General features: G+C 42.5%; 2 protein-coding genes across 3 annotated transcripts in view; one reads left to right on the top strand and one right to left on the bottom strand.

Moving 5' to 3' along the window:
* The window catches only part of col2a1b (collagen, type II, alpha 1b), a 49,666-nt gene extending 30,971 nt beyond the window's left edge, over nt 1–18,695 (top strand). For both annotated transcript variants that reach the window (XM_070959487.1, XM_070959486.1), the window contains 21 exons: nt 2,513–2,620; nt 2,759–2,812; nt 2,970–3,023; nt 3,217–3,270; nt 3,475–3,528; nt 5,796–5,903; nt 6,362–6,415; nt 6,536–6,589; nt 7,204–7,365; nt 8,777–8,884; nt 11,292–11,399; nt 11,641–11,694; nt 12,089–12,196; nt 12,744–12,797; nt 12,908–13,015; nt 13,202–13,255; nt 13,400–13,507; nt 14,681–14,969; nt 15,244–15,431; nt 16,602–16,844; nt 17,077–18,695. In XM_070959487.1, the coding sequence (XP_070815588.1) occupies nt 2,513–2,620; nt 2,759–2,812; nt 2,970–3,023; nt 3,217–3,270; nt 3,475–3,528; nt 5,796–5,903; nt 6,362–6,415; nt 6,536–6,589; nt 7,204–7,365; nt 8,777–8,884; nt 11,292–11,399; nt 11,641–11,694; nt 12,089–12,196; nt 12,744–12,797; nt 12,908–13,015; nt 13,202–13,255; nt 13,400–13,507; nt 14,681–14,969; nt 15,244–15,431; nt 16,602–16,844; nt 17,077–17,223 (2,271 nt within the window). In that variant the 3' untranslated portion in view covers nt 17,224–18,695. The remainder of the gene's footprint in view (nt 1–2,512; nt 2,621–2,758; nt 2,813–2,969; nt 3,024–3,216; nt 3,271–3,474; nt 3,529–5,795; nt 5,904–6,361; nt 6,416–6,535; nt 6,590–7,203; nt 7,366–8,776; nt 8,885–11,291; nt 11,400–11,640; nt 11,695–12,088; nt 12,197–12,743; nt 12,798–12,907; nt 13,016–13,201; nt 13,256–13,399; nt 13,508–14,680; nt 14,970–15,243; nt 15,432–16,601; nt 16,845–17,076) is intronic.
* An 18-nt stretch (nt 18,696–18,713) lies between these two features.
* LOC139329293 (leucine-rich repeat-containing protein 3-like) lies at nt 18,714–25,431 on the bottom strand. Its single transcript, XM_070959505.1, has 2 exons — nt 24,861–25,431; nt 18,714–22,903 (listed from the first exon to the last, which is right to left on the bottom strand). Exon 2 carries the CDS (start codon nt 22,831–22,833, stop codon nt 21,976–21,978), a length of 858 nt encoding a protein of 285 aa, XP_070815606.1. The 5' UTR covers nt 22,834–22,903; nt 24,861–25,431; the 3' UTR covers nt 18,714–21,975.
* Nucleotides 25,432–26,984: the final 1,553 nt, after the last annotated feature.

Here is a 26,984-nt window from a genome sequence, read left to right as displayed (position 1 = left end):
GGTGGTAAGTCACCCAGATCACATCATCTTGTGATCAATTCAGTCCGTTGTGAATTTCCCTTGGGGATGAATGAAGTATCTATCTATCTATCTCTATCTAGTAGATGACAGTCTGTATGCCATTTACTGTATGAAACAGCACCTCTGCTCAGTCTTCCTGAAGGTAAACATGTTTTTTAAGTGTATTATTTTGGGGTGCCCTGGTAGTTTAAGGCAGCAGTTCCCAGCCGAGGGTCCAAGACCCCCACAAGGCATCACAGGATTACATGGACTAAAATGACCATTACTCATTTCTGGCATGGGGGTCTTTGTTAGATGTCGGTCCCCATCTGTCACACTCATTTCCTGTCATCTCTCTACTGTCAAAGCCCTGATGAAGGCAGAAAAATGCCCCACAAAAAATGCTTAACAGGGTTTAATTTATTACATTTATGAAGAAAATAATAAACCTACACAGTCATATACATATGTTCATACAAGCATTCACACTGTACACACATCTGGATATAAACATTATATTACCATATGATGTATTCATATAATATGTGCAGAAGACAAACAAAACCTTTTTTTTTTGTAGGTTTATTTATTTATTTTTTGGTTCTCCTCCTTTATAACACTGTTGTGGAAAAGCTGTATATTTAATATTTGAATGGAAGACTGCATGATTACCAGGATCAATGCTCTTCCTTCCTGCATTCAAATCCTACATTTAATCAATCCATAAAAAGGAAGGATTTTTAAAGAAAACAACTGGTAGCTCAGAGTGTTTTCCAATCAAGCTACAGAGCACAGTTTCTCGTTTATCAGCCATCAAAACTCCATCCAGCTGCAGTAATTTGTCACAACTTCACTGTGAGTGAAGGAAGAGCTCAAAGCGACTGCAATTCTCACTTCTGGATTGTTATCCGGTCAGATTTTAATCCCAGTTCAGAGGTTTTCTCCCCTTAAGGTCAGACAGGAGCGGATAGAGTGGATGAGGATTAGCGAGCTGACATGAGTGTGATGGTGATGGAGGAGGGATGAGCAGACATTTTGTGGAGGCTCGATTCGGGAGAAGATGCAGAAGGATTTGCTGAGAGGAATAAATTCTACATCAGCCCCCTTCAGTAAAAACAGCGTTTGAATGTATTCACAGCCGACGTCGAGGCAGCGCGAGCCCCGTGGTTACAGCTTAATGACTGCAGATAGGCAGCAGCAGTCGGTGTCTGATCTCGCAGACTGCAGCAGAAAGCACTGCTGATAAGCCCGAGAACTTTTGACCAGGAATGGGCCTGGTGGAGCCACTTGAAAGAAGGAAATCAAAGTCTGCATTTGCCTCCATTATCTTAGCTTCGACATGTGCAGGAAAAATGTAGTCATTAGACTAAAGGTGAACCCACAATCACAAGAACATGTGGATTTTAAGATACTGGTAAGACTTTACAGCACAGTAAATACTAAAGAATGAGTAAGGAACATTTCATCTTAATTCACTAATTAATAACTGATTTTAGGACTATATCATAGATAATGGTTAGTCACAAGAGAACAGACTGAGACATACTATACTAATGGATCATTAGGTAATAGTGTGTTTTTACTGAGAGTTGACAGCTGCTTGTCATAATCATGAAGTAATGAAGGATTACTCAGTTACTACTACTTCTGATAATCCATTAATTGGATAACTATAAACTAGAAAAACTATTAAGATGTGAATATTTTCTGACTTCTTTACTCCTCCACTTCAGGTTGGGCTTTGGGAAACACTGATGGACCAAACAAAAAATTGATTAATGGAGAAAATTATTGACAGATTAATTGACCATGAAAATATTCGTCAGTCGCCGCCCCACCTTATTGTAAAGTTTTACCGAGATGTTTTCTGTCTAGCGCCAATCGAACTCATCCCTCACGCTCCTTCCCCTGCTCTGTCATCCCTCTGCCTTCATCCCTCCTTCCCTACATCCTCCCTTCCCTTCACCCCTTGACCCTCATCCTAATATATCATCCTTCATCATCTATGCTCTCCTTCATCCATAATAAGCATTAAGACGTTCTAAATCTCTATCTGCCGTGCTCTTTGTTAGTGAACGTTTTTTCTACATTTTGAAGTTGGTCAAAGTTTATTTTAACGCAGCAAGAGAACAACCCGCGTCGGGGGAATAACGTTGAACTGACGAGTTTTTCGCAGCGTTACAGTCCTTTTCTTAACCCTGAACAGAGCATGCCGAGACAAATATGAGCGTGGGTCTCTTTTGTAGAATCAGTCGGCGCCTTCTCCCTCTGTGACAGCACCACTTTTTGTGTTTCTGACACGTGTATAAATAAACACAAAGTCTCTTCAAAGGCAGCCTGAAAGTGACAACAGAACACGCTCACAAAAGTCTCGGCTGCGGATAAGAACGGCCTGACACATCTGGTGCTTACACTGTTGTTCAGTATACAATGACCCTGAAGTGCATTTCCTGTCTGTGTCGGTTGCTGTCTCTGCGTAGCCTCCTCTTCATGTATTTCTGCTTCATTACAGGGAGCCATCGGACCTGCTGGTGCTGCTGGAGCTCAGGGACCCCCTGGCCTGCAGGGCATGCCTGGAGAGAGAGGATCTGCCGGCATTCCTGGACCCAAAGGAGACAGAGTAAGCCACCATGGAAAATAAAGTGTCAATGACTGAATATTTATACATATCATGTAGAATTTGCTCCGCTTGATTTTAAATTCTGTTCCTGCACCTCTGTCAGGTGACTGACTCGTTTTTTTTTTTTCATCCTCGCAGGGTGACATTGGAGAGAAAGGACCTGAAGGTGCTTCTGGCAAAGACGGTGCTCGAGTGAGTGACTTTCATCCGTTTTGTTTGTCATCAGCGCTAATTGTCGGTGTTGAATATGGCAGAAGCAAAATGCTCAATCTTTTAAATCTTCAGAAAACGGGAGCTGATTTCAAGCTTTTTGCAAATCTTGACATTCTCTTCCTGTTTCCTGTCGCAGGGTCTCACTGGTCCCATTGGTCCTCCTGGTCCTGGTGGTCCCAACGGCGAGAAGGTTAGTGCAATATTATTATTTTAGTTATTTATAATGAGTAAATATAGTTATTGGCAAGCCATCACTGTAATCTTTTCTTCTCATAGTTTTCATTCTGGTAGTTGAATTCAAAGGCTGCCGTCTGTGTCTGTCTATCTGAACTCACTGTTCATAGCTCAGTGTGTGTTGCTGACGCTTCTCTGTTTCCCCGCAGGGTGAATCTGGTCCTGCTGGTCCTTCTGGAGCTCCTGGCACCCGCGGTGCTCCTGTAAGTGTTGCGTTTTTTGCTTTAGAGCCAATCATTTTGTTAGATTAAAGATAATAGCTGTATAATGGTCCAACCTCGATTCCAGCATCCAAATTTTGAATATGGGTTGTAGCCGTCTGCGTCTGTGTGTGGAAGCTTTTATCAGATCAGTCAGCACTGCAGCCTGAACTAACCTCTGACGCTCTGCTGCTTGTCCTTTTTCAGGGTGACAGGGGTGAGACTGGACCTCCTGGGCCTGCCGGATTTGCTGGACCTCCTGTAAGTACCAGTAACAACACTGACCAGCTCTTAGCGCTTCAGAAGTCTGAAGAGCATGACTCCAGGGCCACGCACTAGACATCAGGACATGTAGTCTGCGGCTCTGCAGACATGTACAGTGTACTGAAGTTTTTCAGTTTAGAATAGCTGAGTGAATTCTACAGATAAATAAATCAGTGTGCATACAAGTACAATTATAATTCTAATTATTTACAAAGGTATAACTTGAGTATTTCCATTTTCTGCTACTTTTAGTCCAATTCCATTGAGGAGGCAAACATTGTACTTTTTACTCCATTTATTTGATAACATTAGTTACTAGTTAGATAATAATACACAATATAATGAACAAATAAATTTAGACGTAATATTGTAAATATATAATAATGTATATTGAGGTAAAGTCACAATCTACCCAACAGATAAAGTATATAAATAGTTGAAATTAGCTCTTTTAAAAACTAGTTAGTTTATGAATTTTAAACTCAACCTTCAGTCAATATTGAACATAAAAAGATGTAATATTTCATTGGATTAAAGCACAGTAGATCTGCAACAGATAACCTTAACACCTTGATAATAATCACATCAATTTTCAGGCAAAATGTGGTGATTTTATTCTCTAGACAAAAAAAAACAGATACCAAAGCTAACCGTGTGTTTTGTTTCCTGGAAAATGAGACTAAAGCTCTAATTGATTTTTCTTTCGTCAAAGAGAGTCATGAGCTGAGAGATGACAGACGGCTTTTCTCATCTCAGACCTTTCTATTCTTGCTATCTGCAAATACTCTAATCGAATTGTCTTTTACCTCCGTTTTAGGCCTCTCTGAATCATTTTTCATCTCGACTTGGGCCGTGTCTCCTCAGCGTATTAGTCTTTGGAGAAAAATTAGTGTGTAGACAGTCAGAAGTCTTGGTATCACTCATCCACTTAGTCCCTCCCAGAGACTCGGGGCAAACATCAAATAAATGTTTTTAATAAGCTGCATCCTTCCAAAAGGATTTTCATCAATAATTTTGTGGCAACACAATTTATCAGACTTTTTGTCCTCCAGGTTGCTGATGATTAATTATTGAATTTATGTCAGGATGAATAACACTACAAGGTGTCTAAATCATTTTTGGTTCACAGCTCACAGTCTGTAACATCCCACCTCGTTTCCACGGGGACTGAAATACACGTGGATGCTACATAAAACATCAGCTGCTCTCATGAAATATTTTTAAAGCCGAGTTCATACTTTTAAAAGTGTATTTCTTCTATAATAAACAGCACTTGCTGCTGCTATGAGAACTGACTTGGCTGCTACAAAGCTGCACCTATCAAGGCATTGCTAACGTTAGCCAAGTGTGGCTTTATCAGCAAAACCCTGAGTGTGTTAAAGTTAGCTTGAGTGTGTTTTATTGCTCAGGAATTCCACTTTTCATCTATGAGAACTAAAAGTTACAAAAGTTAAATCTGGATTCAAAGATTTAAAGGTTCCTTTTGTTTACATCTGACAGGTTAAACCTTCAGTGTAATGTTGGTATTGGAAACATTAAAATTTCTGTTTGTAGTCAGTTTGTAGTCCAAGTAGCATTGACCAATCTCATTTGAGCGGGCTTTGGTTGCATGCAGGTAAAAAGTCCATGTGGAGAGTGAAAGACAACTTAGCATTTTATTTGCTTTTTTTAATTCATCTGCTTTCATATGAAGATATCTGTTTATAAAAATTGGCCATTCTCTCTATTCTCACATCTCAAGTTGTTAATTGGACTATAAACAATGAGCAACACACAGAAGAGGAAGTCTTGGCCTGGATATCTATAATCCCCAGGCTGCACCGAAAGCCCCGAGACATTGGCTGTTGCCCCCAGAGGCTAAACCGCCATCAGAGGTTAGCTGATGGGCTCTCAGATGGAATGCTCAGAAGAGACACATACAAATACTTGAAGCAGCATCAGAGGTTAAAATATTCTGAGTTCCTGTTCTGATTGTAGGTCAGACTCCAAAATGCTGGATCCTACATTTCCCATAAGGCAACTATTGAGCATCTTTGCATTTTACTCTCCCTGCCTGCTAAATCCTCCAACCTCTAGTTTGCAATGCAGGTTTCACAGGATGATTACTATGAATCATTAACTAGTAAAGTGACCTTAAGTTGTAAAGTCAGTGGAGTACCCCTTTAATTGTCCTCGATTTTCAACAAATCGCTCATTCTAAACATTTGTTGTGCTGATAGGTGACATGTTTCATTCATTCAGTTGTTTCCATCTTTCTCTCTCAGGGTGCCGACGGTCAGCCTGGAATCAAAGGAGAGCAGGGAGAATCTGGACAGAAGGGTGACGCCGGTGCCCCTGGACCCCAAGGACCCTCTGGTGCCCCTGGACCTGCAGTGGGTGTCTCTCTAGACTTCGTTACACAGTTGCTGAAGCAAACAGTCATTTCTTCTGGCTCTGCCTAAGCCCTAAATAATGAGGGACCTTGGATGTTTACAGCCAAGTGATGTTTTCTCTCATAATCAAAAATATTATAAAGCAGCAAGACAACCACTGATTGGCAGTCTTTTTATGAGAAAAGAAAGGTGTTATCTCTGCACAAATCTGCAGAAAATTCCTCTTTTATTCTCAAACATTCCAACATTTGTGTTGGAGTTACCATCAAGTCAGAATGAAAGCTGTCCTTGTCACAGATTGTGACGCAGCAGGCAGAATAAAAAGTATCCGAGGCAGACGAAGCCGCCTCTGATCCAACAGATTAGAGCCTTTTGTGTTTTACATGAGTTCATGCTGTCATCTATAAAACACAAAATAAATGTCAGACAGTAATGTAACAGTGTGTGTTGTTTTCCAGGGTCCTACAGGTGTTTCTGGACCTAAAGGTGCTCGTGGTGCTCAGGGACCTCCTGTAAGTGACCTCCTTTTTCAGTTCATTTCTTGTTCCTTTTTGTCTCGCACTAGCACATGTAGAAACCATCATTTTATTGCATTATTTTTGCCTTTGTCTGACTTAATCTTTCTCTTTCAGGGTGCTACCGGTTTCCCTGGTGCCGCCGGCCGTGTTGGACCCCCTGGTCCCAATGTAAGTTCACAACTACACCCTTCAAGCACGTGGCCGAGCCCATAACCGCACAATAAACAGATGTAGGACACTGATTTTGTTTGTTTGTTGAATACATAACGTCAGCCTTTATTATACACTGCAGAGATACTGCCTTCATTATTCAGTCACCAAATGTGAAATTGGGTACGGGAAAGAAGAGGAAGAAAAATTTGCTTGATTTATCTTTTACAAGCAAGTACCAGGTGCAGCAGAACAGATACAGGAATGTTTTCTAAATGCCACCTGACTTATGGTCACTTAAGAATTCTTATTAATTTGCACCTGTATAGCATTTCCTCTCTTTCAGCACCCACGCATTACCATTCCAGCATGTCTGACACCGTGGGAGTTGTTGTAGTTTGCTGAGAATATTTTTACAGACATCCTAACAGAAAGTGTCGCAAACAAGTCTGATCCTGTGAGGCTGCTAATGTGACGTACGTGTTAATAAAAGTTATTTAAGGATGCACAGACGTCCGGGAGCTTGTCGAAATAATAGAAATTGTGGTCCCACATTCTGTAAACATTTTTACACCATAGACTTGGCATGTATTATAATTTAATTTTATGGGTGTCGTGTCATCCTCCTATAGGGTAATCCTGGACCTGCTGGTCCTGCCGGCCCTCCTGGTAAAGATGGACCCAAGGGTGTGAGGGGAGATGGTGGACCCCCAGGCAGACAGGGTGATCCTGGGCTCCGCGGTTCTGCTGGGCCTCCTGGAGAGAAGGGAGATGCTGGAGAGGATGGTCCCCCTGTAAGTTTGTCACACTTCAGTCAGATTCCTCCATATAACACTCAAAGCACTGCTGGGTTTGTACATAGTATGGAATTTACTGACCTTGTGACACTTGAAATACCACTCCAGCCTCTCCAGCACCCACATGTTTAACCGCTCTCTCGTTCTCTCCAGACTGCACATCTCCTTGAACAAGGTGAACACAGGTGTCTATTATATAGAGAAGACAATGATTAAATGTGTTTGTTTCCTACGTTTCTGTGGACTTTTATGTAGCTCTTTCTGCCCAAAGAGCCGATTTCATCAGTAATGGACAGCCGCCAAGCTTGCTCTCCATTCAATAAAACACAGAGCTGTCAGTGTCCATCACTGACTGTAATAGCAGACGGAGACGTATGACGGCACAGGGCAGCACAGGCCCAGTGACAGGCTAATGACAGGACCCCAGGCTTCTACCTTGCCTGCACTCTACGCACACACCGCCGTCACACATGACGAGGAGACCTGTCAAGATAATGACATATCACAGAAGACTGCATACTCAAACGTGAAGATAGCTGCTGTGTCCAGGCCCATCTCATGCAGAGATTACATACATTAAATCCTGAGACATGTATCAACACATCAAAGTCTCAGTTGGCTGAATGGCATGTCTCAGGTGTCCCTTAGAGTCAGGTGTTTATTGTGAGCATGGGTTAAGGGAGCTTTCACTGCAGGCTGTGGTGGATGGAGCAGGTGATGTCGAGATCGATGTTGATCTGCGTTGCTGGAATTGGGAGCTGTGAAGTCCCGAGTGGAACAAATGACATACGAAATAAATCAAGTGAAGAAGCAGAATGAATGAAACACAGAAATAAGAAAAACAGAACACAAATAAAACTTTCTCAAACACATGAAGACATAAAGATGACAAAACTCCAGGAAAACACTGCTCCCAGCCAGGAAATAGACATAACCCCCCTTCAGCTTTAAAACAGATTAATAGGTGTGTTATGACGTGTTATTGAATGAGCTTTAGAGATGCTAGTAGGTGGATTTTGTTACCTTTGGACAGAGCCAGGCTAGCTGTTTCCCCCTATTTCCAGTCTTTGTGCTAAGCTAGGCTAACAGGCTGCTGGCTTCATATTTAGGTACAGACGTCAGAGTGCTAATGATCTTCTCATCTAATTGTTCACAAGAAAACAGAATATTTCCCAAAATGTTGAACTCTTCTTGTAACGTGGTGGCCCTCTTGTATTAAATACTGTTGTACTATTGGCTAAAACAAAATCATTTGGATGTGAAAAGGGTAGAAAGTCTGACTCTTGTGCCCTAATGTTAGAAGATATAATTGCAAGAAAAGCTAAATGATGAACTGTAGGGAAATGTGGGGTCTAAAAAAATGGTGTTAATTAATTAAAGCGCTCATTAACCTCTTTTTCCATCTCAGGGTCCTCTGGGTCCTTCAGGTCCTCAGGGTTTGGCTGGTCAGCGCGGTATCGTCGGTCTGCCCGGACAGCGTGGTGAGAGAGGTTTCCCTGGTCTGCCTGGACCCTCTGTGAGTAACAGATCATTTAAAGCACAAATTAGGGATGCAGCAGTTGTTTTCTTTATCGATTAACTTTTTACAATGCATTGATTGTTTAGTCGATAAATGTCAGTTACAGTTTACGGGGTGGCAAGAACAGTCGATTCATCAATAGAATATTGACACAACAGCCTGCATCCACCCAACCGATCGAGAATTTATTTTGATAATCAATTAATTCTAGCAAATACAACCAAGCTTCTGTGTTTTTCATGATAGTGAATTTCAATTCTGCCACTGAAGAAGACACGAGTGTCAATCAGCTTGTCTTTTCATAAACTGTCCTGCATTCCTCTCTCAGCCACTTTGATACTTTACAGCTCAATCAATTCATCAATTAATGGAGGGGATGTTCGGCTGATAAATTGATACTGAAAATAATCAGGTGCAACCCAACAGAGTGGTATAGCTTAGTTAAAATGGAGAAAAGCAGACAGTTCTCACAGTTGAGAGGCTGGAACTCACAAATATTTTAGCGTTTCACCTTGATTAAAGATTAATCAATGATTGAAATAGTTGTCGAATAATTGCGTGTGAGCAAATGCATCAAAATGTGTTTGATCGAAGGGAGAATTATTCAATATTAAATGGTCACTGCTGAGTTCATTACAAGGTGAGGTGTTTCTTCTGTTAACCTTAAAGAAGAAAATAGGCTGTTAGCTAATACATATTCATGAATCTGCCCTTAGAGCACAATGTCCATAAGGCCTAATGTTCAGTGACTCCATACAAGGGAAAGAGAGAACCCACAGACAGGCTGTGGACTGTCAGTCCGCTGTGGCCTAATTGGATCAAAGTCAAATCACATCTCACATGAGCCAGGACTTTTCTCCCGGTGAACTGACTCCATTTGATGTTCAGCATGACATGTGACAACAAGGCTCCCCTGCTTACATCTCACACCATTTGATATGTGAGCTGTGTCCCATACTTACAGCCTCTCAGTGGGCATGTCCTTACCGTTCATTATTCATCAGTGCAGATGAAATGGGGGCCAAGAAACGATGCTAAACCCACCCAGGAATGTTTCGAGCACAGAATATGCAGAAGTGATGTTTGAACTGCAGATACAGTATACGTGACCGTCGGCAGTTTGGTCCCTTTGAAGGCAGCAGCTGCTCAGAGTTTGAACAAGTACTCACACCTGTATTACTGAATGCAGGCAGTGTTTTGTGCCATGCTTCCATCCTTGAATTTGATCCTTTTTTCTCAAACACATAAAAGAGTAAAGCCAGTTTTCATAAAGAATGAGGAGAAAATAGCCTCTGATCCGTTTTTCGGGTAACTCGTTGTCATCTGGTTTGGTCATGGGTAAATTAGCGTGCCAAGTGGGTTGTGTAATAATTAGATTACAGATAATTAGTAGATAATTGACAGCTGAACCTTTCAAAGAGCTGAGTAGACAAACACATCATTGGCAGGGCTGTGACTGGTCTTTGCTTCCAATTTTTCTAACTGAAAAACACGACAGCCAACAGTTTATAAGTAAATCTGAGGCGATCAGTATTATATGAATTTAATATCATCATGCATCAACCTATTGGTATATGTGGGTGTAGTGTCCATTTCTACCTGCCAAACATCCGACTGCGATCGAAATGTTGTCCATTTAAATAGATTTGTGGAGTCACTGTGCAGCTGCTGCTCTCTTCTCTCTGGAAACTTTGCCAAAACTATTGACTAAAAGCTGTTTCTGAATAAATCTGATGAGATTAATAGGCCGCGCAGTTGCAAGAACTGCAGTTTTTTGTATCTGTAACACATAGTAATAGCCGTGGCTGTAGCTTTATCGCTGCTAACAAGGTTTGGGCGTCTGTGGAGGCGGCAGTCATGTTGCCATGTAAACATTCACCGATCGATCTGGTACCTGCAGTAGCTGCCTGGTCTAATTCGATATCCGAGTGGTTGTTTTCAAGCTGTCATTTTGCAACAAACACTGAGCTTTTGAGACATAGACTGGCTGCTCAACGTTCAAGTGTTCATATATAAATAAAGCTGTTGTCATTGTGAGAAAAGCCTCTGAAATGGATTCAGACCGGCTGTAGTTAATAGGAGTCACTGCTGATTTTGCAGAATGCTTCAACTGAAAGTAGTTTAATAAAAGCTGGTCCTCATCTCCATCTAAGGACTCACCTGCACACGATGTCTAATTTTACCATTATCAACCTGAGAGGTCAGGTGATCTAACCCAGCTGTTCACTTTTTCCAAAACCAGTGATTCCCTGGGATGTTAGGCTGAATTTATAATTAGAGAACAGTGAGTGAACGCACCTGTGGATGAACTACATGATGAGTTGTAGTCCCGGTAATTCATGGTGCCCTATAATTTAACAAATCTGGTTTAGGTGTAGTAATGATTCCTCTTCTCTCCTCTCAGGGTGAGCCTGGAAAGCAGGGAGCTCCCGGTGGCAGCGGAGACCGCGGACCCCCTGGACCTGTGGGACCACCTGGACTCACTGGACCTGCAGGAGAGCCTGGCAGAGAGGTCAGACAGTGGGCAGCACACAGCATGTGTGTTTGTTTGGATTCACATCTGCCACATTGCATTTAGTTTAAATGGCAAAATCTTGGTCTGGAGGCCAAGTTGGTTAAAATGCACTGCTATTTACATCATGTATGCATTTGCATTGCGTTTGCGCTGCATTGCTAATGTGGGTTCATTATTCAGCTGATCAGTATTCCATTGGACAGCTGTTGACACTTGATATCGTTCTGTCATCTGACAGGGCAACCCTGGATCTGATGGGCCTCCCGGTAGAGATGGTTCTACTGGAATCAAGGTGAGAAAAACACAATCACTCTGCATAAGATGCACTGGGTCAAAACCCCTTTCAGATATGCTGCTTTTGAAGGATGAGGATTATGGTCTTATTCCTCTTGATATGTCATTAAAATCTGAATTGCAGTAACAGGAATACTGTACCCCGATTGGATGAAAACGCCATCTAATTCACATGATGTAACCCTGCCGTATACAAGGCTTACACTCAGCGTATCACTCCTAATTTACCTGAACAGGATGAATAACACTGATGCAGGAAATTAACATTTTCCATAATTTCCTTTGGTGTCTTATTTCAGACCGAGCAGACTTAAGGTCAACAGCAATGATCCCACTGTAGCGTACCGTGTAGCTTCTCTGACATGACTGATTTTTCTGCTACTGTGCTGCAGGGTGATCGTGGTAACACTGGTCCTGCTGGTGCTCCTGGTGCTCCAGGCGCTCCTGGCGCTTCCGGCCCAGTTGGTCCCACAGGCAAACAGGGAGACAGAGGAGAGTCTGTAAGTAGCAGCTCCAACACAAATGAAACAGCGATGTTGTGTCTTTCCAGTATGGATGTTTTCTAGGGGTGAAATTTGCATCTCACTGTGAAATAAAGAGCAGATGGATTTTTCACCTGCTGGAAATTGGCATATGGTCTGGTGCTACATAAGTACAGAGGAGGATGTGTCAAGTGTTTTATCCTTGACTAACTGACCTGTGGTTGAAGGTCGTTTTTTTCCTAATTTATACAATATTTACTCAGTGTATGTCAGCGAGATTTTCTACTATTTTAAGATTATTTGGTCATTAAATTCACCTTGCGGAAAAATTATCATATTCCAGAAGACATATTTGACCTTAAGGGTAACTAGAATGCTTTTGGAAGGTTGCACAGTAGTATTGATTAAGTGATAGAGGTAGATGATGATTAATGATTAAAGCAAATGATAATAACAATCCACAAACATGTACTTAATTCTTATAAATATGTTAATATTAACAGATAATCTGACAGTATTGGGATCTGTGCACCAGCAACAACCTTCTTTCATTTATCTTTGGCAGGGTGCTCAAGGGCCTGCTGGACCTCCAGGACCTGCTGGAGCCAGAGGAATGCCTGTATGTATCTTTGGAAACACATTGACACACACACCTACGTGCTCAGTTTGGAATTATTTAGGGCCTGCCTGTACCTTTTCCTAATTAGGTTGTTGTCCACTTGTTCTCAGGGACCTCAAGGACCCCGTGGTGACAAGGGTGAGGGTGGAGAGACTGGTGAGAGAGGACAGAAGGGACACAGAGGCTTTACTGGTCTGCAGGGTCTGCCTGGACCTCCGGTAAGCATCCATACTGAATGTAAATCTTACACCTTGTCATCCCTCTGGTTTTCACTTCTTCATAAAACTTTCATACTTTGGACCAAACAGCTATTGCACTGTTTCCTGGTTGGTCTTAAAAAGTCTTGCATTTAACTTGAAACTTCCAGAAACCCTCATGCGTGAATGTAATTATTATCTGCTTAGGGTCAAGCTGGAGACCAGGGTGCTACTGGACCTGCTGGACCTTCTGGACAAAGAGTGAGTACTAATGTTTCCAAAGTAGTCAGTTACAATAGAAAGTCAGGACTATCACTTGGACTAAAAAACTATTGAAATAGATTTCTTCACATGCAGCATCTTTGGTGCTCAGCATCAAGAGTTTTCCTCCATCTGTGTATATAGGGACCACCTGGACCCGTTGGCCCTGCTGGAAAGGATGGTGGAAACGGTCTGCCAGGACCCATTGGACCCCCCGGACCTCGTGGTCGCAGTGGAGAGACCGGTCCTGCTGTGAGTAGCCACGAGAATTTTATCTGCCTGTTGTGTTGATCTGCGCCTGAAAATTATAACAGGCTAAAAATACCTTTAACCAGCAAATGTGACTCGAACTATGTTCAGTGTGTTACAGCTCGTTACAGCCCTACATTGGGTGCAATATGTTACACATACAGTATGTTACATGTACGTGTGTTACACTTATGTATTCAGCAATTCAAGATGGTTTTCAGTTTCTGTTTGAATAGCAAGCAGAATATCTCAGTTAAAGGAGCAATATGTGGCGTAATGTCAAAGGCGTGTATGTGTTTTATTGCAGAGGTATTTACTAAAGTTAGCAGCCTTGGCTCAAAATCACACCTCAAGAGGCGATAGTGAGTCACTGCAGCATCCGATCTGCCCTCAGTCCAACAAAAGTGAGGTGGTTTTCTTGATTTGGCTCCTGGGACCCCTGAAGCTAAACCCTAAACATCACCAGGGCTGACCCCACCATAGCCCTGCTCAGGCCTTACACCTTTAAATTATTTCCACAATTTAATATAAAACGAGGGAGTTCTTCAAAATGTCTTTTTTGAGTAGCCAAAGATATAAATGATGACATAAAAGCACTGTAAATAAGAATTGCTAAACATGAAGAAAATATGGGAAAATATGGGATTATTTATTCTCCAAATTTAAGAATTACATTAGTGTTTGTTGTTATATACATAGACGCTACAACATTTCAACAGCAGTGCTCAGATGATAATTTAGGATTGTTCTTGATGCACCTTTGCAACTCATTCTTCGATACTAAACTGCGAATACAGCGAGGTATTACCAAAACCTATTATAAAGCAAATACAGCAATGAATTGATATTTAAATAGACACAAAAAGAGGAAAATTCAGTGAAGGTCAAACAAAAAAAAAATAAATAAATAAGATGTAGCTAGGACTCCATTTGGCATCATCTTGTTTGCATTGTTGAAACTAAGAGTGAAATCCTAGACAGGAAAATTAAAATGAGACAAGAGGCAGATTGCAGAACAGATGGCAGCATTTCCTGCACCCATAGAGGGAGATGAGGAGGGAGAAGAAAGAATAATCCACCATTTGTGAGCAGGAAATGACACACAAGAGGAGTGAAAAAAATAAATGTCTGAATGCCATTAGTGCCAAATATAAACCTCCAATCTTTTCTTTTCAGGGTCCCCCCGGAAACCCCGGACCCCCCGGTCCTCCTGGTCCCCCTGGCCCTGGCATTGACATGTCTGCCTTCGCTGGTCTGGGTCAGACTGAAAAGGGCCCTGATCCTCTCAGGTACATGAGGGCCGACCAGGCTTCCGGAAACCTCCGTCAGCATGATGCTGAGGTCGACGCCACGCTCAAGTCTCTCAACAACCAGATTGAGAACATCCGCAGCCCCGAGGGATCCAAGAAGAACCCGGCTCGCACCTGCAGAGACCTGAAGCTCTGCCATCCTGACTGGAAGAGCGGTGAGTGACATCCAGAGGAATTGGTCAAATTGGGGTGAGACAATGAAGTTGACAAGTTGACGTTAGGTGACATTTTACATTGGCAGCTCAATATTTAGGTTAAATATATTCAGGTTCAGAGTCTGTTTTTGAGATATCTGAATTTAACAATATTCCGTTACATTATACAGTAAATTTTCAGTCATTATCAGCTTTATCGTGCAGCCAGAGAGGCTGTAATATGAAAAAAAGTCTCACCCCTGATGTGTTTTGATTTTTTTTCTTTTCCCTGCAGGAGAGTACTGGATTGATCCCAATCAGGGCTGCACCATCGATGCAATCAAGGTCTTCTGCAACATGGAGACAGGAGAGTCATGCGTCCTCCCCAAGCCTTCCAGCATCCCTCGCAAGAACTGGTGGTCCAGCAAGAGCAAGGACCGCAAACATGTCTGGTTCGGCGAGACAATGAATGGAGGATTCCACGTAAGTGCTGCAATGGTTGAGCTCAAATTTACCTTCCTCTACTCTTAGTACTGCAACATAATCACAGACTGACTCCTGACATTACCATTATATTACCATATATTACATATATTAGACTGAGTTTGATGTGGTCAAGCATAGCTGTGATACAAGATGGCAACTTCCAAATGAGGGCCTTATAGATAAACATACATATGCATGTCACGTCCAGCTTTCTCATATAAGATGCAATCATGAATACTATAAACATCACCAGTAATAAACCTAAGAGCAAAATGACGAACAGCTTCTAAGGGGCGGAGGCATGCCTATAAATCACATCACCATAAACCAGGAGAAACGGAGAGAGAACAGCTTCAACAATCCTTTTCCTTCAAACTATAGATATATATATCAAATGTACCTTTGTCTTCTATCCAAACTCTGAGGTATTTATGTTCTTTAGCTCTCTCAGTGTTGGATCCTTGTACAATGGAAACAGGAACATTTTATCTCCAGCCCGAGACAACAACATAAACAATGTTTAAGATCATTAAGTGCTAAAGCAGCGTTGTAAAAGGAAGGTTGCGTGGCAGTTGGTTAAAAATCCAAAAATATTATCAAGATAAACTGTAAAAAGAACTGGACCTAGAATTGAACCTTGTGGAACACCCCGAGTTAAAACAGTACAAACTGACTGCTGATCAGACAGGTAAACATGTACAAGCACTTAAAGTAAAACCAACATTTAAAATATGTAAGAGCAGGGAATGATCAGCAAAGCACATCCAGCCACAGCCATCAGTGATGTTTGAGTTAAATCTTTCAACCAGGGAAACACTTTTCTGCCTTCTGTTAAGTTACTCTTTAATCATATTGACTGTGATCAGCAGCTTGTTTACATTTTCTTTCTATTTTTGCCAATACCAGAAGCAAAATTTAGGGGTGTCCTCTTCACAAAAGGACCTTACTTACTGTAAACTGTAGAAATCAGTTTTCTTGCAATAGGAATCGCATCAAATTTATTTACAAAAAAGTCCCTGCATGCAGGATTTGACTTTGGCAACTTTCAGTGGTAGTTTCAAAAACCCACCAACCAATGAACCAATGAGTCTCACTCACCAGTTCAGACAATCCAAAAACAGTCATCAACCATTAGTCTCATTTCCTCTCACCTGCGACCCAATGCAGTTCAACTATGGCGATGACAGCCTGGCACCCAACACTGCTGCCATTCAGATGACCTTCCTGAGGCTGCTGTCCACCGAGGCTTCTCAGAACCTCACCTACCACTGTAAGAACAGCGTGGCCTACATGGACGCCTCAACGGGCAACCTGAAGAAGGCCGTGCTGCTGCAGGGCTCCAACGACGTGGAGATCAGAGCCGAGGGCAACAGCCGCTTCACCTACAGCGTGATGGAGGACGGCTGCACGGTAAGTCTGGGCAGATGCAGCAAGTGTGCATGCAATAATTAATCTAAATGTACATGCATGCATCAGGTGCACATGAGTAAGTAATATAGAGGATATTGTACATGGTTCACTTTCCCTTCATGACAGACTCCTTCTCTCTTGCGTTCACTCACCAAGCCAATCTCATTCTATGTAATTTTGGAGAAAGTCATAGGTCATTTAACAGCCGTTGTGTTTCTTTCCCCCTGCACAGAAACACACAGGACAGTGGGGCAAGACAGTGATCGAGTACAGGTCGCAGAAAACCTCTCGTCTGCCCATCGTGGACATTGCCCCCATGGATATTGGTGGAGCAGACCAGGAGTTCGGAGTGGAAGTCGGGGCAGTCTGCTTCTTGTAAAGAACGAGGGATCGAAAAAGAAGAGAAAGAAGTGGAAATTTGAAAAAAAATAAATAAGTAAATAAAATGAAAGAGGGGCACGCTTCGGATAAAGGAGGAGAGAAAGAGTGAAAAATAAAAAATCAAGACACTTTTTTTTTAAATGGGACTTTTTTCTAAGTAAAAAGTGCTTTTTTCCAAGTCGAACTCCATAGGATATCTGCACTGATTGGCACCAGCAACTGTCATCTGTGATTCATGCAGCATTGCCTCCAGTCAATTTGCCCCCTCATCCCACCCCCGCCCCCATGGACTCCCGGCATTCCCCAAAAACCCTGTTTCACCCTGGGTGAGCAGCAACCTCCCCCACCTGCCCCACCCCATGAACAAGAAGGAGGAAGTACGAGGAGAGTACGGGAACATACCAGGGAACTAGAGAGAGAAAATGTGTTGGTGTTATTTATTTATTGTTTAGGTTTGGGTCCCAGGTGTGGTCGGACTGAGTTTGTTGCTAAGTAATAAAAAGCCCACTTACACATATTTAAAGAAAACCTTATCCACCATCTTCCTCTCTTACTTCCTCCTCTTTTCTAATCACCCCATCACTCCTGTACCATATCCACTAAAGCATACATATCTCTTTGAAGCCAAAAATCTAGCCACGTAGAAAGTGCAGGTGTTCCTATTTCTACCACCACAGTGTGTATCAAAAAGTTACTGTGTATTATAATAAAAGTCAATGGTGCTATTGTTGTAAAACAGTCTGTATTTTTTAACAACCAGATACTCATATGTAGTGACCTGTATATATGTATATATATGTATATGTGTGTATACATATATATACAGTTTCTCAGAGAGCATTCACCCTGGATTTTGAATTTCAGGGTGATAAATGTCCCGCCTCACCCCACCCTCCTGCTTCAACCCCCGTATGTGAACAAACATGCCCGCTATGAGCTCCTACAATCAAGGCATGCCCAATTTGGAGTTAGTACTGAATTTAATTTTCTTCCTAGTTTTGTTTTGATATTTTAAAGCTACCTCACACTAAAAAAAAAAAAACTTCACACATCAAACAAAGGCCTTTTCCCGCTGATTCTCTGCATATAAAACTCGTATTTTAGGTGACCAGTATGTTTAAGAAACTTGGTCATGACAGCCCAGTCTGCTGCCCCACACCCCACCCCACCCCCTTTGCTGTGACCTTTGACCCCCATCCCTCTCTACTTCCTCCCATCAGTCCCCTCACACAGGGCGTGCCCTCTGCCTCGGCCTACACACACACTCACACACACACACACAGTTGAAGAGATTCAGGGTGTGTTTGACTTTGTTGCTCCAGTTCTACAGCCAGCGCAGAGGGCTCATTTGTGTGAGGTTGTGTATATTTTTTATTATTAATAATAGTATTATTATTAATAATAATAGCATTATTATATTATTATGATCATGACTTGTTTTTGTTACGTTTTAATTAATGTAAATTGGAAATAAAAGACAAAACCAAGTAACAGGCTGAAGTTGCTTTTTATTTATATCCTGTTTTGTTCTCCCCAATGTTGAAATATCTGGGGCAAAGGTTTCGACTTGCCCCCCAAGGAAATTTCTGACCAAAAATCACACCTAAACATTTCACTGTGCTTCCACTGTGTGTTTTTGTGGTGAAATATTTCCCGGGGGAGAAACACCTCAGACTTCAAGACAAGGCAGTGTAGAGATGGATGAATGAGGGGTCATTTTGATTTTGTTTGGTGATTTGTGAAAAAACAAAAAGTTGAAGAAGGAGGTGGCAAACGTTCATATCATGTGCTTTTTTTAAAAAATAAATAAATAAATAAATCAGCCTTTCAATCATCCCCTTTAACGCATGGTAGAGTAGAAATAGGAAACACTGCCAAGCATGATCAGCTCAGCCTCTGTGCATTGATAATGTCTTCCTGTACTTCTATTACTTCTCTTCTTGCCTTTTTCAACCTACAGTAGCAATAAAAGCTAGAAGCATTTCTATGAACAAAGTAGAGCAACGTTTCTTTTGTTTTTTTATACATTTGTATACTTAGTTGTTTTTTTTCCTAAAATTTTTGATCATTCATTATTTGATGTAATGCTTTCCAATCTATGACTTTATCCTTGTTTGATTAATTATCGGCATACACAAGGAGTGGAAACAATTCACGGGGACAGAAATACATCACCAATAAAAAAAAATACCTTCAGAAAAAACCACAGACAGAGGGCATGCTTGGTTTTTGAGTTTTGGGTTATCCGTATCATTGTACCTTAAAGACTGTACTTGAGGTACATTTGGGAAACTGAACTATGATGAATGATTTTTGACAGACAGATAACATTCAGGAAATGTAAAGTTACACCAACAGTGCTTTACAAGTTGATCCACAGACAGTTTTCTCTTGAAACTCACAAACATCCAAGGTCTTCCAGTCTTTTAGCATGTGGTGTACCAACCAAGACCAGGTTTTCATTGATAATATCAATATGGTTCCACTCAAGGTTTAACTGATCCTAGTTCAAATTCTGCCACTGCCCTCCTCCTGAACACCACCTTTAACCACGTCTTTCTCTGTAAATTACAAAGCACACACACCACATTTAGCACGTTACAGTACACAGAAAGTTGTCCTATTCTACTTTAGTCTCAGCTCTTTCCAACCCAATCGTCAGATAAAAAGGGATACAGTTATGTTGTATCACATCTATGAACACTAAGAGGGTTGTCACTATACAGTTTAATCACAGATCAGTCTACAGCCATGCTAGCGCCTCTGTGAGGCTGCACTGAGGCACAGCGGTGCTCGGATGTAAATGCTAAAGTCAGCACACTAACATGCTCACAATGACAACGCTAACATGCTAATGTTTAGCAGGTGTAACATGGCTGTTAACCAACTCAGTTTAGTGTTAGCATGCTAACGTTTTGTAATGAGCACTAAACACAAAGTACAGCTGATGCTGCTGGGGATGTCATTTGTTTTACAGGTTTTTAGTTATAAACCCAAATATTGGACAAATTTTGATCTGATCGTGGTGTTAAAGGCAAAATGATAGGATCACCAACATCATTTGGAAAACATTAATGTTTTTATCAATTGTTGTCCTAATCCATTCAATAGTTTCCATAGTTCACAAGTCCATAGAGCCACGCTGCTAGCATGGCTAAAACATTAAACCAGCGGTTCCCAACCTATTTGGCTTGTGACCCCTTAAAACCAAACAATGGCTGCCTCTGACCCCCCTGTAATCTGTCACATAGACAATATTTGCTCAACCAAAGATTTATTCAATTATTTGTTTTTACTTCAATATCCTGTCAATAATCTTATGACCCCTTAGATTGAATTAGAGAGCTCTTGTTGGGGTCCTAACCCCCAGGTTGGGAACCACTGACCTACACACACATCAAATGTTGCTGAGGGCATCAATGGTTTCTGTTTGTAACAGTGAAGAATGACAAATATTCATAATTTAACCACATAGCACACCCTCCCCTCAGAGGAAAATGCCGCACAGCCAACAGTAAATATAATCACAGTGAACACAAGTGAAGTAAGACAATGTGGCTGCTAATCCATTCAGGTTTTGTTCCAATTATGCAGAACTGCGTTAGACATTCAGTGCACCTACAATGGACACATCAGGAATGGAATTAATCTGAACATTGCAGGCGTTAAATGTACTAACTGAGGAAAATATGCCATTTATTATCAAAGTGTTTTGCTTGTTTTTACAGTGGCTTGGGAAAGAAAATCAGTTACGATAGAGCCTATGTGGAAAAAGAGAGACGAGACAATTTGTACGCAGCAATCAGTGCAGAGAGGACTGAAAAGCACGACTCAAGAGATTAATTAAAGCTAAACTAACAGCTCCCCTCAAGATAAATGGTTATACTAATCTAATTTATACCAACGATCCAGTTCTAAATCTGGAACCCAAATTTGTCTGTACCAATCAGTGACAGCTGTATGTACACTAAGCTGTCCAGATATTTCAGAGCTGATTGCTGCAGCTTGGAGACATAATAGTTCACCTCCAGCTCTAATGGCTTCCTGAGAGTAAATTTAGATCAGCAGTTCTCCACTGGCACCGAAACAACTGGCTTAGAGACCATGCATCAGGAAAGTATCCGTGCAAGAATCAAAGTAAAAATGGCCATAAGACTGCACAGAAACGCCACATGAGCCCACATACATGCACAAGGAGTTAGATGAGGACACACATTTGGAGTTTGCACACACTCCAGTTGATTAATGCCTTTCAAGTCTTCATTAAGGGTCATTTGGTCAAAGACTCCTAATTAGAGCTTAATGAAAGATAAAAGACCACAGGATGAGGCATGAAGGGAAAAGGGAAAAGAAAAGAGGAGGAAAGAGGGACCGCAGAGGGAGATGGAAGGTTACAAGTTCGAGAAATTCAAGAAAATACGGTGAAAGAATTTTCTTTCTTTTTTTATTTCATCCTTTCATCTTCTGCACATTTTTGTCTCACTTCTCGCTCTTTTCTCTCGGTGCACATGGTAGAATGAGTATGGAGAAAAATGCAATAGGTAAAGAAATATTAAGGAGAAGAGGGGGGGAGGCTCAGTAACAAATATAAAGAAATTTTGCAATCACAGGACACAGCTGTAAAAGGTTTATTTCCTCTTTATCAGCATCTTCCACAGTCTGCTTCCAGTAACTCCACACAGTATTTTGAAGTTCATCATAAAAATGGGATTGGTTCATTGTTCCATTTAAATTACAGCTGAGCAGGAGTTCAGAAACCAGTGCTTAGGGTGTCTGTCTCTGTGGGGGTCTTGCGTGGGCTGGGCAAACTCTTCAGGTACTCCAAATGCCTTCGGGCCTCAGCTTGGTTCTGCCTCACATAGTACACTACATACACAATGACCATAAAGAACCACACGAACATCGTCACCAGCATGGCCACGTCAGTGGTTTTCCTCTGCAGGCTGCAGAAATTCACCCCAGAATCCAACAGTTTGACCAGCGGCTGACCTGCATGCTCGCCCTGCGACCCTGGGTCCTCCCACCTGCTCCCCTCGCCCACCCCCCGCACAGAGCTCTCACAAATGATCCCATTCACCGTCTCTGGCTCCAGGTTAAGAGTCTCCACCAGTTCCTGAAGGGTGCAGTCACAGTGCCAGGGGTTGTGGTAGAGCCGCGTCTTTGCCCGAGTGGAGCCAAACTCCTCCCTGCTGGCCTGCCTCAGCTGGTTATGCGAGAGGTCCAGCAGGCGCAACTCGGGGCCCAGATGCCGCAGGGCCCCCGAGGCGAGCGAATCGATGCGGTTGTGGGACAGGTACAGATCCCGCAGGTGGACCAGGTCGCTGAAGGCACTCTCTGGGATGTTCCGGATGTAGTTGCGTTCCAGGTGGAGGGAGACCGTTTCCGGCGGGATCCCCTCTGGGATCTCCAGCAGCCCAGCATCTGAGCACAGCACCGTGGCCGTGTCCCAGGCACAGTGGCAGCTGTCCGGGCACTCGGGAGACGCTTGGCCCCACAGGGCCGAGAACAAGAGCAAGACGCACAGCCACGAATGAAGATCCACTCCTTTACCTCTTCGTCTACCTCCACTGCTGCTGGTACATCTCTCCTCACACCAGCCTGTGCACATCGCCTCACCATAGCCCTCTGACACACATCAGGTCCCAATCAGACGCCGCACACCGTCGCACCAGGAGAATCTGACAGATGAGAGAAAAAAGGGTCAGTCTGGCAAAGATGAATCTCCCTCTGTCTGTCTGTCTGTCTGTCTGTCTGTCTGTCTGTCTGTCTGTCTGTCTGTCTGTCTGTCTGTCTGTCTGTCTGTCTGTCTCTCTCTCTCTCTCTCTTTACAAACCCTTCAAACACATGTAATCAAAATGAACACTGACGGGAGATTATGATGTTTGGGAGGAGGAAGAGAAAAAGGGTCAGTGGGTAAAGAGATCAACGATGAAATGAGCTTAAGCCTGTTCATCTGATAAATGCTAGACAGAGAGACACTGCAATGCAAAAGTACCAAAACGTGTAAGAGGAGAACAATTTCTGGGCAAGAAAAACGTCCCTTGGTTTCAGTAAAGATAATCTAAAAGATCTAATAAAGGTTGAAACAACTCTTGTATTTCTGCACTGAAAGGACATTAATCATAGGTGACTATATGAAGTCCCTCCACCCTTTTCCTGCTGGGTCCTTTGTGCAGCTCGAATTCAGGATCAGAAGAGCATCAAATTACACTCATCAATACGTGTTCATCTCGTTTATCCCTCAATTTATTTTCTCATGATGCTATAGCAACTTAATCATAATCCATGGCAGTGGAGGCAGAGGGTGGCGGGTGCATTGAAGGGATGGAGGTAAGACGTGAGGCGTGGGATCGATAGCCCAACTATTGCCTGCTGCACTATTAACGGCAAGGACATCAATCCTGCCTGTGTCCCACAGTGTCAATAAGTGACAGCTGGGGACAAAAAAAACAACAACCCAGCAGTGGTGTGGCTGTTAGCATCTGCTCACTATTCCTGCAGACAGGAGGCAAAAGTTAAAAAAAGAAAAAGAAATCTGGCTAGACTCTGCATCCCATGGGCAAAACCACCGGAGAATATGTTACATGTGTTACGTGTGTTTATTTTTGATCCATCAGCCTCATCTGCCTGCCTGCCTGTCTGTCTGACTTTCTGTCTATGTGGGTCTGTTAATGGTGTCACTTCAGATCATTCGGACAATCTCATCAAGGATTTTTTTTTTTTTTTTTCCCCTCTGTTTCAAAGCACAAATCACAGCACACTCCTTGGGTTTGATTAGAAGAACATCCTCTTAATGTCAAGCACTTTCTGCTTTTCCCCCCCGGCTTCATAATAAACTCAAAAGTGTCATGTGTCTCTATTCTCCTACACAAGAGAGCACACCCACAAGGCTTCAACCCCCCCAGATTTGTTTAATAAGCCTAAAGGTGGCTGACTGACAGTCCTGCGATGGCCATCAAGTGTGTCTTTAGGAGCAGAGGTGAGGATTTAGTTCACCACTCATTAACCGTCCTGATATTAACATACTGAGTGGAGATGCATGCAAATCCCCTATTAGCAAAAATAATCATCTGCTGCATAATTGTGAATGGGAATTAGAAAGGTTGAAAGACAGGGATGGGGAGAGCCTCCCACAGCAAATACAGATGGCACTGTGGTTGCAGCTGATGACAGTTTCCCATTAGACATTCTTAATATTCCATGACTTAAATTAGAAAATATCACAGAGACCGCCTGCTTTCTAAATCCATCTCGCGGAAGGTACCTTTGTTTTATCAGATTAACCTGCGCTGATTCAGAGCTTTTCCGGGGAAAATTCATTTAGAGTATAAATGACATTAATCTGAGTGAAACGGGTCAAATGGACCATCCGAAGGGAACGAAACTCAGATGCCGGGATTTTAGCTTCCTGCAGGAAAACCGACACGACTGTTTCAGACGTCGCTTTTGCAACTTTTGCACCATAAAAATTAAGTTTGCAACGTGATGAAAGAAAGCTTTCGCTCCGTGAAGCTACTATTAAAAAGTAGATGCAAATTAAACAGAGAAATCCACGACCACAGCAGCAATACGGTCACTAACTAGTCCCCCAGGCTCATTATAATAAGAATTTAATAGTTAATGATGCGGACTTACCTGTGAAATGGTTTCTAGTGAACTTTGAGATCCAGAAGGCGATTTCAGATGCTTTTAAGATCCGTTTGAGGTTTTCCTTTGGATTTTTTTTCCCGACAGCTGACTGATCACCGTCTTCTGCTGCTGCTTCTGTGAAGATGAATTTGGGGAGAAAACTATGTGAGGAGCATCAGTAGTGGATCCGTGGTGCGCAGCCTGAAGACGGCTTCATCACTGACTGCTGTAACAGAGGGTAGTTATAGCAACAAAGATGTGGGGCAAACTCTCTCTCTTTCTCTCTCTCTCTCTCTCTCTCTCTCTCTCTCTCTCTCACTCACACACTCACACACACACACACACACACACACACACACACACACACACACACACACACACACACACACACACACACACACACACACACACACACACACACACACACAAAGAGAGAGACAAACATGGGAGGTTTTCCATCAGAAGTGATCTTGTCCCCACTGTAGATGGCGTCAGTCTCAGGTTTCTCAGAAGACATGGTTGCCTCCATATTAACTGAATTACTTGGAGGTATAATTAAATTCTTATGGGCATCTCTTCCTGCAGAATTTGATTGAATCCCAGGCAGGTGAGCACACAGGTGAAGAAGCAGAGGCAGAAACTAAAAATCCCCTAAAAAAGAAAAAAAGAAAAAAAACCCCACACAGCCTATATGCTTTTATGCTGTAGAGGATTTGCTTTAGGCGTCAGACTGTTTAGAAAAGTATGATGTTCCATTTACAGCCGCCACAGGAGGACGAACAGGACTACTGACAGATAGAGCTAAAAGAAAATATCATTAAAGGGAAGATGCGCCTCTGTCAATCACTCATCTTTTTTTCTTTTTTTTCCCACTCCAGGCTTAATATTGGTGGTCAAGTAGAAAGAGACCTCATCTATCACCTTGTAAAGACCTCAATCTGCAGTGATTCACACCATATCGAGTTAAAAGTCAAGATTTATTTGAACATGTAGATAAACTGCATCTACATACACACAAATAAATACATGCATTTGCAAAGACAAGAGAGGCTGAACAGTTAACCTTGACAAACATCCACTTACCAGGGTCATACACACACACACCGTCACACAAATGTATGTGGAAAATGTTGTTCGTGGAGGTTCGCTCTTAGGACGAGTGCCCTGCTCTCGCTTTGCTTTTCTACCATAAGCAGTGAGAATATCTGCCCCTCTACAGAGGAGCCCTCAGGGGGAAAAGGATGGGTCTGACAGCCACGATGGCACCTCGTATCCCTCCTCTGCCTCCCCAGCCTGTCCTGCTCCGATCAACCTGCTAAAAAGCTGCGACATCCAGTCCTGACAAATGTTATGCAGAATGCTTCATGTGTAATACATTTTTTGTGCCGCTTTGCAGCTGAATTTCGTGAATGCCGTGCCCTTGACTGGCGATTGTCTCTGTGGTTGCCACAGACAGGGCTGCAGACAGACAGAGTTTTGTGGTTTTCGGATACAAAACAGGGGACAAAGCGGCGCATGATGAGAAAACGCATGATTGCGGAGAGAACAATCCCCCCCGCCGGAAAAAGTATTACACATAGACTGTTTTTCAGGTTCCCGAGCTGAGAGTGAAAGGCATGATGATGGGTGAGAAGTTCAATTTCCAGCAAGCTAAACAGAAATGGGAAAAATGAGTAGAGGGAGGTGGTTGTGCCGTGCGTGTTTGGGATGATCTCAGAGGAAGACGTTCTAAGAGATGCACAGGCCTCGGAGCAGTTTGTTGATGACAATGTTGACAATGTGAACTCTACTGGAAAACCTGACTTCAGTGAAGTGAAGCAGTTCGGCATCATCTGTTTGGTTGTAGTCCTCCGAGGGGAAAACTGACTGAACCGTACATAAATTTGTAAACTGATAGAGGCAGTGGAAAATATCTGACAGGCAGTGGCAGAAATCACCTCCTCTAAGACAGGGAGCACATGCACGGTTGGATTTTGTATATAATCTGTGAGGAGGACAAAAAACACGACATGTCCTGGCTGCATGTCTACGCCTGATGGAGTGCGAGAAAGAGATATAAAAGCGGCGGAGCATTTCTTGTAACTAGCCTGTCATTCTCTTGGGATTGAATCCACTAACAACAGGTCAGGC

Source organism: Chaetodon trifascialis, chromosome 3, assembly GCF_039877785.1.
Source record: "Chaetodon trifascialis isolate fChaTrf1 chromosome 3, fChaTrf1.hap1, whole genome shotgun sequence".
NCBI lineage: Eukaryota > Metazoa > Chordata > Actinopteri > Chaetodontiformes > Chaetodontidae > Chaetodon > Chaetodon trifascialis.
The sequence above is the reverse complement of the archived record's forward strand: the minus strand, read 5'-3'. Positions and strand labels throughout refer to the sequence as shown.

What these genes read in the sequence shown, in the direction of transcription:
- LOC139329293 (XM_070959505.1), bottom strand. Translation starts at nt 22,833, where the DNA reads ATGTGCACAGGCTGGTGTGAGGAGAGATGTACCAGCAGCAGTGGAGGT.